The 10,935-nt window shown below is 45.1% G+C and overlaps 1 protein-coding gene across 2 annotated transcripts in view; it reads left to right on the forward strand.

Moving 5' to 3' along the window:
* Positions 1 to 10,281, forward strand: part of FOXA3 (forkhead box A3) — a 21,193-nt gene extending 10,912 nt beyond the window's left edge. For both annotated transcript variants that reach the window (XM_042439095.1, XM_042439096.1), the window contains exon 2: positions 8,177 to 10,281. In XM_042439095.1, the coding sequence (XP_042295029.1) occupies positions 8,177 to 9,364 (1,188 nt within the window). In that variant the 3' untranslated portion in view covers positions 9,365 to 10,281. The remainder of the gene's footprint in view (positions 1 to 8,176) is intronic.
* The last annotated feature ends 654 nt before the right edge of the window (positions 10,282 to 10,935 follow it).

Below are 10,935 nucleotides of genomic sequence, written 5' to 3' on the forward strand. Positions count from 1 at the left end.
TCATCTGTATCTCCTCGAGGCAGAGTACAACACATTAAAATGCAAAACGCAATTAAAAAATAAAACACATAAAACCAGCAGTTAAAATACAATACTATGAAACCATTAAAATCTAAATCAGTTTTGCATTGAAACTAGTTGCAGCTTCCCCTCAAAGCTTCAAAACCAAATGGATTTTCAGTCATTTCTTGTCTGTTTGTTTGTTTGTTTGTTTGCATGTTTGGCTTGGTTTCCAGCCCAGGGAAATTGCCTCCCAGACCCTCCAAAATAGGTGTGATGAACACACGAGCTTTGGCCTAAATACTCAAAAGACACCAGATTGTGTCTGATCTTGGAAGCTAAGCAGGATCAGCTCTGGTTAGCACCTGGATAGGAGACCACCAATAAATACCAGGTGCTGTAGGCTAGATTGCAGAAAAAAGTCCTGGCTAACTCACCCTTGGGGATTCCTTGCCTAAGAAAATCCCATGAAATTCATGGGGCCGCCATAAGTCAACAGGCGACTTGAAGGTACACACATTTACACATACTTACACACGCCTTTGTGGCATGAAAAGAAAAAGCTACTGCCCCAGGAGATTTACAATACTGATTAAAACAACTGAGTAGAGAATAAGTAAGAGATGCATAAAGCAGAGTGAATTTGGGATCTGCACAAACAGGCTTCCCACATGAGATTATGGAAAGCTGATCATGGATTGACTTCATACTGAAAGAAAGTAATTCTCTGGTTTTCAGGCTGGCACCAGGGGGTAAAGGTGGGTTTTCCCCCTTTCTCAGCCCTATTTCGAAATGGTGGGATTGAACCCAGGGTCTTCAGTATGCCAAGTTTGTCCTTTGTCACATATGCGCTTTTTCAAAGGAACTATGCCAAAGTTAGATGTGAGCGAAGCCTCTCTTAAGACAGTGTCTCTCTTGGACTCCCATCATCTCCAGTCAGTATAGCCATTCAGGCTGGCAGAAGATAGTGGCAGGGAGCTTTAACCCATCTGGTTAGGATGAAGAAAGTTAGTTGGACAGCTGGATCTTCCATTTGTTTAAAAAATATGCAATGATGTGTTTGCTGAGTGCAAGGAGTCATTCCATCACTAAGTGCACAGTGGGAATCATGCAATCCTGCAAAAGTGGATGGACTGCAACTCCCATCATTCCTCGCCCTTGGCTATGTTGGCTAGGGAGTGCTGGGAACTGCAGACTAACAACATCTGGAGGTCCGCATGACTCTCACCCTTTGCACTTGAGCATAGTCAAAATACAAAATACATAGATGGAGGAAAAAGTTGGGCTCAGTACAGATTTCAGCTGTTAATCTTTCCTCCATAGCTAGTTGTGTTTGTGGTGGGTTGTTGTTGCTAATTATGGGGGGAAATCTAACACACATGTATATGCTGTCGATTGAGAACATGTGTGTTTGTGTATGTGTGTTGAAGTCGCCTGTCAACGCATGGTGACCCCATTTATTTCACAGGGCTTTCTTAGGCAAGGATTCCTCAGAGGTGGTTTTGCCAGCTCCTTCCTCTGAAATGCAGCTGACTGCATCTAGTATAAGTTTGCAGTCTCCCATCCAAGTACTAACCAGAGCTGACCTTGCTTAGCTTCCCAGATCAGAAAGGATCTGGTGCCTTTCAGGTATTTAGGTGATGGGGAAAGTAGTTCTTGCAAAAAGACAGCTTGAGATGCAGCCCTGGAAAGTGAGGTGAGAAAGTGCATGATGCCATTATTCCAATTTAGCTACTCCGGAATAAACAGGTATGATGGCACCAATCGCTTGAGCCCTGACCACTCTTGTTCGTGACAGTTGCCAAGACTCAAGAGTATAAAAGGCTGGGTTTTCACCCACACAAGTCATTATTTTATGAGTAACAATGCTTTATGGGTAGCAATAAGCGAGGGAGATTCCAGTGAACAATACACATTTACAGCCAGGTGACAGATGTGAAGCAGAATCTCCATTTCAGGCCACATTGGTGTGGTGTAACATGGTGCAGGAGAGCCAGTGTGGCATCGTGGTTTGAGTGTTGGACTACAACTCTGGAGACCAGGATTTAATTCCCAGTTTGGCCATGAAACTCACTCCGTCTCAAGATGGCAATGGTAAACCCTCTGGACAAATCTTGCCAAGAAAACCCCATGATAGGGTTGACTTAGGGTTGGCATAAGTCAGAAACAACTTGAAGAGTGATGGAGTCTCCTGCCTTGGAAGTCTTTAAACAGAGGCTGGATGGCCATCTGTCGGGGATGCTTTGATTGTGATTTCCTGCATAGCATAATGGGGTTGGAATGGGTGGCCCTTGGGGTCTCTTCCAACTCTAGGACTCTATGATTCTAATAACAACAAACATGCTGCAACCCAGCAGGAAATCCATTCTCTGATACCCCTGTGATGCCAAGAGGCAATTGGTCTAAAAAGATCGCCACTGTTCTCCCCTTACACTTCCTTCCTTCCTTCCTTCCTTCCTTCCTTCCTTCCTTCCTTCCTTCCTTCTTTCCTTCCTTCCCTCCCCACTTTCTCCCAATAGGGCTCCCCATGTACCTTGAAAACTCACTCCTCCTTTGTTAAACATGCCCCTTCCATGCCTTTTGCCATCTTTTCTTTGAGCAAGTGGGGGCATACTGTAATTTGATTTTGGAAAGACTTGACTTCTCCCAGTATGTGCCCAAAGAACTTACACTGTGATTGAGATCAAGTTTGCACAGGAATAAATCCCAATGGGTTTACAATGTAGAATTACTGAAGTTTGACACCACTTTAAGTGCTGTGGCTCTGTCCTATGGAAACCTGGTATTGGTAGTTTTACATACGAGATTGTATAAGCCTTCTCTGCCAAATTGTGCAAATTCCAGCATTCTGTAAGATGGAGCAATAGTAGTTGTCACTTGTGTTTTTTCTGCAGCATTGATGCACTTAGGGTTTAATCCCTGTAAAGGTCATTTAGGAGTGACTCTTGAGCTCATTTTGTTGCTAATTCACTTATTACACTGGCATTAATCAGGGAGAGAGAAAGTGTGTGTGTGTGTGTGTGTCTTGCTTCATTTATGGCCATCCATGCATACAGACTTCCCTAGCCATGCCCAATGGGAATGATGGGAGTTGCAATCCAACACATCCAGAAAGCGCTGGGCTGGGTCGGTCTGTATTAAACAGGAGGAAACACAAAATCCCAGCTTCAGCGTCAACCTGGATCATTTCTGCAGTGCGGATGCAGCCTTTATTAGTAAGCATGCATCAGAGTGCGCTGCCATGTGGCCAATAAATCAAGGTGGGGTAGCAATGCAGGTTTAATTAACCACGTATAAACGTATACAACCCATGAGCAATTCTCTTTTAAGATGTTGCAAGTCTTTCTCAAGATTTTGCCAAATGCCCCTCTCTCTTTCTCTTTGGATTGGAGGGGAGGTTTAGGATGACACAGGAAGGCCTGACTCCAGGTTTCCCAATGAAGGACTGGGCTGCAGTGTCACCGTTGTCATGTTTCAAAGGTCTTCTTGCACACAGGAGGAGGAGGAGAGTTCCCTCTGTCCTTTTGGGAAAAGACCAAGCGCAGGGCTGGTGTCCAGACCCCCTTGCAAACAACAGATTCTAATGTCCAAGGCTGACCGCCGCAGGGGGCAGGGAGGAAGGGTGAGGGGTGATGGCCCCGGTTTGGCTTGCACAACTCGAGAGTCTGCTCTGCTGTTTGGAAAGGATTTGGGGCTATCTGAGAGATGAGAGAGGCCATGGAAAAACTAAATCCTGCAGCCTCTGGAGCTGTACTTACAGCTGCCTCCTCTGCAGACTTGCAAAACCTGCAATGGAAAATACTCCGTCTCATTGCCTGCAAGTGAAAAGATGGAGGATGGGGTGCAAAACCTACACGCACTAGATCTGGTGGCTTTCCCAGTAAACCGGTTTCAGCTTTTATCCAGTCCTCATCAGGCCACAGAATAATTTTATTTGGAAAAACACGTAGGACCAAGGGCATCCAAAAGAGTCCTGGGTTTTAAAAGATTTGATCTCATTTCTTCTTGGTCAGAATTTAAGCTGAGTACGGATCTGTGGTCGAAAAAAATAACTTTTCCTAGCTCTGAGTTTAACCCAATGCTCACCGTGCCACACATGTTATTTTTATATATGAGAAACATTTGGAAGAATCTCATACAAATGGACAAAGTGGAAGCCTAAAACACTGTTTGCAGCTGCAACCATGTGGACCAATGTGCTTGACCCAAATCACAATTAATGGAACACATTGTGTTTGCTGTATACACACTAGTATGTAGCAGTCAACACCATAAAAGCGCATGGCATTGTTGTGTCTTTATAAATACATTGAGGGATGCCAAAAATCACACATGCTCCGCACATGTGCCTTTTTGCACTCGTCACACGTCACGTCTGTAAACATGAAGTGTGAACATGCTGCGTTGTAATGTGAATCGAAACAGCCGCTAGTGTTCCTCCAAGTCATTACAGTACGCTCCTCATAAGTAGTTTCTCCATGGATCGTAGCCAAGGGCTGCTCTCTCATCCGAGGGAAAGTATCTTACTGGACCCCAGCAATATCTGGCTAGTAAATTCCAACCACGTCAGAAGGGAGTTTCAGAAATGGCCCTGAAATAGCTCCCTTTAATCCAAGATAATGAAAGAAGGTTCAAAAGCCATCTGTTTTCTTGAAGACAATAGGCAACCGGCCTTGGTTGGGAGTGGGCTAATCTTCTTCACTCATCCTAAGAGAGTTTTATAATGTTTGGCTCACAAAACCAAGCCGCTGGACAGACACACCCAAGGCAGGCCTCGGGCCGATAGACAAGGACAGATCAGGTGGAAGGACTAGTTAAAGCCCACTTTGGAAACATTCTTTTCAGACTACAACTCCCAGAATCCACCTAAGGGATGATGGGAGTTGTTGTTTTAAAAATAACTTGTCCAAACTCTGATCTAAGTATCAGTTGAACTGCACTTTTGCAACTAACTGAGAGAGAAGTTGGTAGTATGAGCTTTCGTAGACTTGAGTCTAGTTCCTCAGATGCATCTGAGTCTGAAAGTGAGAGGCAATATATAATGAATGCAGAGAGATCTTGCCGCACCTTTGAGACTAAATGAGAAAGAGAAGTTGGGAGTATGAGCTTCCTCGGATGCATAGCCATGCTACCAACGTCTCTCTCTGAGTTAGTCTCAAAAGTGCTACAAGACCCCTTTGCTACTAGAGAGAAAGCCCTATTATGGGCCAGACCTATCAGCCTTCAATGGTGGTGGGGCATCAAAGTCCCTCTGCCTCTGAGGAAGCAGGCTTGGTCTACAAAAGCTTATGCTGCAACTTCTTTCGCACACTGACTTTCAAAGGTGCTGCAAGATCCCTTAGCATAACGATATTCCAGACTTAACATGGTTATGTCCCTGTAAGGAAAAAGAGAAAGAAACCTTAGAAGTGGATTGTGGCCATCAAGTAAGCCCACCCTGGATACCAAGGACCCACTATACTTAGGAGAGGTATATTCTTCCATCCTATTCTCCGTCTGTTCATCTGTCATCTCTCCTATTGTGCTTCAGAGTGGAGGGCATAATCCCTATGTATCACTAATAAATTGGTGTTCCTAGAGCCAGTAGGAGTGGATTTAGCTCTTGAATCAGGATCAGGACCTTCTCCTAGAAGAAGGAGGACCTACCCCTACCTTCTGCAAACTATGGTCTTAGCAGGACCATCAAACAGGCCACCCTTAACTGCAAGGATGGTGAGGTGGAGCAGGGAAACTGGTTGTATAAGGCTGTGTGTTAGACAAACATATGGGTGAATGACTTTAGGTGGATTCAGTCCACGAAGTGAGAGGAAGAAATGAGCTTGTATCGCTGGAAAATCCCCAGGTCACATCTCAATCCGGAATAACAAGGTGGCCAGCTGGCACAACCAGAATCTGGGGTGGTTCCTTTTTAGTTGTTGTTGGGCTACAGCTCCCAGAATCCCCCAACCCGCACAACTTGTAGTCCTAAAAGTAATGGTCCCAAGGGAAACAGTCTCTTTAAACGTCTCTCTCTCTCTCATATGGAGATGTTACTGTGATCACAATCACACAGTGAGCTCAGAACACCCCAGAGGTACTTGGTCAGCTCTAAGCTCTCCATCCTTCCCATCACCAGAAAGGACAATTTTTGATACACAATCTCTACTCAGTTGTATGTTCCCCAAAGTTTGACACTGATGGACCAAATGTGTGTTTATGTGCCTTCAAGTCGCCTGTTGATTTATGGCAAAGCCTTGAATTTCATAGGGTTTTCCTAAGCAAGGAATCCTCAGAGGTAGTGTCTTCAGTTCTTTCTTGGCTTCCAAGATCAGATGGGATCGGGTGCCTCTAGTGTATTTAGAGTTGTCAAAGCAGCAACATATGAACTTTGTATTTTCAGCCCAGACTTGAGCAAAGACGTAATTCCCACTGAGGTCAATGGGGCTTTGCTCCCAAGTAAATGTAGATGGGACTGTAGTGCACCTTATAGGGACTACCATGTGCTTGTTTACTAGGATGTAGTCTTACTTACTAGATTCAGTGGGACGTTCCTTCATAAGCACATTCAGGAATGCATTGCAGTCTTGTCCACCATGTATGAGGAATTATGGGAATGACAATTCCAAAACCCTTCCCAGAACTTGGAAAGTTGCTTTTAAGATGAATGTATACAGTACAGTGATATGCTGAAGAGTTGTCTATAACTCAGCAATGGTAGGTTGATGCTCTGGGACTAAGAACATCATCTGCTTGCAGGATGTTGGGTCAGTTCAGCTAAGTTATTCACATGAGATATCACCGCACTATTACCACACCTCCATATATACTGGACTACAGCATCCACCATCTCTAACCAACATGGCCATTAGAAGGGGATGATGGGCACTGTAGTCTAATGTACCTGCAGACTGCCAGCTATAGAAAGCCTGTTATGAATTATGATGTATTTCACATTTGTAGTATCTTGATGTTCTAAGCCCCTTCTCTTAAACACATTCACTTCTCACATGTATAAGGTTGTCTTTTTGAATGTCTTGCAAAGCCTATCAAACAGGTTCTGTGACTAGATCCAAGGGCTGGGTCATCGCTGCAGCAGCAGACAACCAGATGGCCACCGAGGACCCTGGCTCCAAACTGTATTGATCAATATCACCCAACACCAGCAGCGTGTCCTCACTTATCAATGAAAATCAATAGCGTTGCCAATTAAGCCTCTATTTATGTAAATAGGAGGTAGGCCCTGCTGCTGTTTCTCTTCCCTTTAGCACCTGATTCGCCTTCAGTGGTTTGGATGAGCAGATAGCCATTTGGTAAAGAAAAGATGGTATCCAAAGGGGAAATTATTGGCTTCATCAACCACACACCTAGCCCCTTGTAAAGCAAGGGAAGACCTCAGCATCACAGTTTTCTGGAAAGGACCAAAAACACCAGTCCAAACCACCAAATAAGATCTGCATCCTTCTCCAGACTGAAGACAGAGCTACCACTGAATTCTCTGATGAAAGTATGTCTGAAGGAAAATTCAAGAGGGAGTTCCTTCCTGGCTACTATTATTTCAACATTCTCTCGTGGAGCAATGCTTCTCAAACTTTGGTCCTCCAGACTTAGAGTTTTGAGAAATGAAGCCCAGGGTATTTGTAGGACCAAAGATTGAGAATCATTGCTCTGTGAATCAATAGTAAAACAGTGGTAATCCTCGAGTTCCTCTTGAATTTTCCTTCAGGTGAAATGTCTGCCGCGCAAGGCATTTCATTGCCACCGCATGGATCCTCAAGCTGCTTGGACTGATGGAATATAAATATATATATTGATATGTTTAAAATTTCAGAATGAGAAAACTTTCCTAAATTCCTATGAAAGTCCCTATGCAACAGACTAGGCAGTTAATAGTATAAGTCTGTATTTTAAAAGCAATTTTGGGTGGAGCCGGAACTGGTAGAAATGCTCTGACTACAACTCCACCCAAAATTGCTTTCAGCTCCAACTCTGACTCCACAGCCCTGACATCAGCTGTAAGAAATGGTTCACCCATCGGTTTATGCTTGGTGTGTGGCAATTAAGGCACATTTGACCCTTTATTGGTCTATGACCGTAATAAAGATTGTACTCTATTCTATTAATTTGTCCCTTTCCCTGCTACTTGCCTTCCTACAAAACACAAGTCTCTCTTTTAACAGCCTCTCTTTGCTTCCTTTAGGTATTTCCTTCCGTGAGCACAATGGCATCCAGTTTGGGACCTATGAACCCCATAAATTCCTACGTGACGCTGAATCCCCTGAGTTCCCCCAGCTCTATGAACATGGCGTACCCCAACAGCGGCTTGAGTAGCCCTTCTCTGACCGGACTAACCAACGCCGCCAGCCCCATGGGTCTTCCAACAGTGGCCTCTCCCGTCAGTCCGGTATTGACTCCATTGGGAGCTCAGGCCTCCAGTCTCAACTCTCTCTCACCTTATCAAAATGTCAGCCAGTCGATGACCCAGCTGGGCTACTCACCGTCAAGCATGAACAGACCCAAAGAGATCAGCAAGTCCTACCGGCGCACCTTGACCCACGCCAAGCCACCCTACTCCTACATCTCCCTCATCACTATGGCAATCCAGCAGGCCCCAAGCAAGATGTTGACCCTCAACGAGATCTACCAGTGGATCATGGACCTTTTCCCGTACTACCGCGAAAACCAGCAGCGCTGGCAGAACTCCATCCGCCATTCCCTCTCCTTCAACGACTGCTTTGTCAAAGTGGCCCGTTCCCCGGACAAGCCGGGCAAAGGCTCCTACTGGGCCCTCCACCCGAATTCGGGCAACATGTTTGAGAACGGATGCTACCTGCGGCGCCAGAAGCGTTTCAAAATTGAAGACAAGGCCAAGAAGACCAACTCTAAGGCTTCCAATGCCCAAGACCAGGCTTCCAAGATTTCGGAAGGTCTTCAGGAAGGCCAGAGTCCCAACACTGGTTCAGAAGGGGCAGAGTCAGGCCATTCAGACACCTCTCACGGCTCCGAGGAGCAACGAGGGTTGGTCCAACTCGATTGTTCAGGGGGCCAAGGCTCGTCCCCAGCTTCTGAAGCCTCTCCAGCCCCTATTTCCCAGTCTCTGAATAGCCACTACTTTGCCACCTCCATCACCAACCTGGATCTTCCCAGCGACCTCAAAATGGACCCTCAGTTCAACTTCAACCATCCCTTTTCCATCACCAATCTGATGTCAAGTGAGCAGAGTCAAAAGGTTGACCTGAAGTCTTATGAGCAGGCCATGGCATATAGTGGTTACAACTCGCCACACTCAGTGGAAAGCAAGCATGCCTATGAGACGTCCACCTCTCTCAGCGAGACCGGCTCCTACTATCAGAGCCTCTACAACCGTTCTTTGCTCAATGCTTCCTAAGACTGTTAGTCTTGTTGCAGTGGAGGGGGGAAAGGGGGAAGGAGACCAAAGAAATAACAGAAACTATGCCTGGTGCCATCACCAGCAAGACCATCCATGAGATGTTCCCTCCCAGTGCCAATCTATTGCAACCGTGGAAAGGAGTAAAAACCATCAAGAGGCCTGGTCTACCGGACTCTCAGCAACCACATGCTTTCCAGATCGACACTGTCTCATAGTGGTCAACAGCTTCTTTGGAGCCCTGTCATTTCAATAGACTCATTTGCTCATAATGATCAGGAGAGCAGCAAGAAAGGAAACATCCATGCCTTAGCACTATCCACCAACCACCAAATGGGTCAGAAGAATATCCATGGATCCATCTTCACTTTGGCAAGGTTGTACTGTTGCCAGCATGGATTTCCAAAAGCAAAGTCAAAAGGAAAAGTCCCACTCTTGGATACCTCCAGGAGCGGAGCATTGATGGGAATCCATGTACCCATGAGAAGCAACATAGGAAAGGTAACTCTGTAAGATGGACCGAGCCGAGGACCATCCCTTGGCCTAGGACAGTTGACTTTCCTGCTTCGACACAGATGTTACAGTCAATAGTTGAACTCTCATGTTAGGATTTTCGAACCCACCTTTAGGTCAGAATCATACTTGGCAGACTCTGTTGTTACAATGCATACACACAAAGGGGTTTGGTTACGCCAAAGACAATGTAAGCCTCAGCCTGAAAAGGAGCAAGGAGAATATAGTTCCAATGTTTTTTTTAAAGTGGCTTTATATTTAAATATTTGTGCTATCTCTCGGGGAAAAAGGGTAAGAGTTGATTTAATATATCGTACTTTAGAGACAATTCAGGGGGTGTCTTTGTTTTTCTCTCTCTTTTTGGTTTTAACAATAATTAAAACAAATGATATCCAGTCCCCTTACCCCCGTTTATCAATCTGATCTTGTGGCAAAGAATCTGCGTTCCGTTATGTGAGGCACAAAAAGTATTTATTGCAGTTGAAATCCAGCCCTTGTTGTTGTTGTTGTTGTTGTGTACCTTCAAGCCATTTTCAACTCATGGCAAACCTAAGTTTAACCTATCAAGGGTATTTTTTTTTTGGGTGGGGGACAAGATTTATTCAGAGGAAAGTCTGCTTTTCCCTCCGTCTGAGACTGGGGCTATTGCCACACTACAGAAATGAAGCAGTTTGACACCATTTTAACTCTCATGGCAGTGGGATCCTGGGGTTTGTAGTTCAGCCAAAGAGCCTCACCAAACTACAAGTCCCACGATTGCACAGGATGAACCCGTGACAGTTAAAGTGGTGTCAAACTGCTTTATTTCTGCTGTGTGGCTACACCTTTGAGAGAAGGTGAATTGCCTAAGGTCACTCAGTGGATTTCCATGGCCGAGCAAAGATTCGAACCCTAGTTTCTTGAGTTATAGTCCAATGCTCAAATCATTACGCCATGCTGAAACCTCCCCTAAATCCAAGGCATTATAAGACACAAGCAGCTCACTTAAATCCAGGTCATTGGCAGGTTGGACATCTGTCTAGCAGCTATCACTACTAAGGCCAAACTCAACACTTACC

Source organism: Sceloporus undulatus, chromosome 9 (assembly GCF_019175285.1).
Source record: "Sceloporus undulatus isolate JIND9_A2432 ecotype Alabama chromosome 9, SceUnd_v1.1, whole genome shotgun sequence".
Lineage (NCBI taxonomy): Eukaryota > Metazoa > Chordata > Lepidosauria > Squamata > Phrynosomatidae > Sceloporus > Sceloporus undulatus.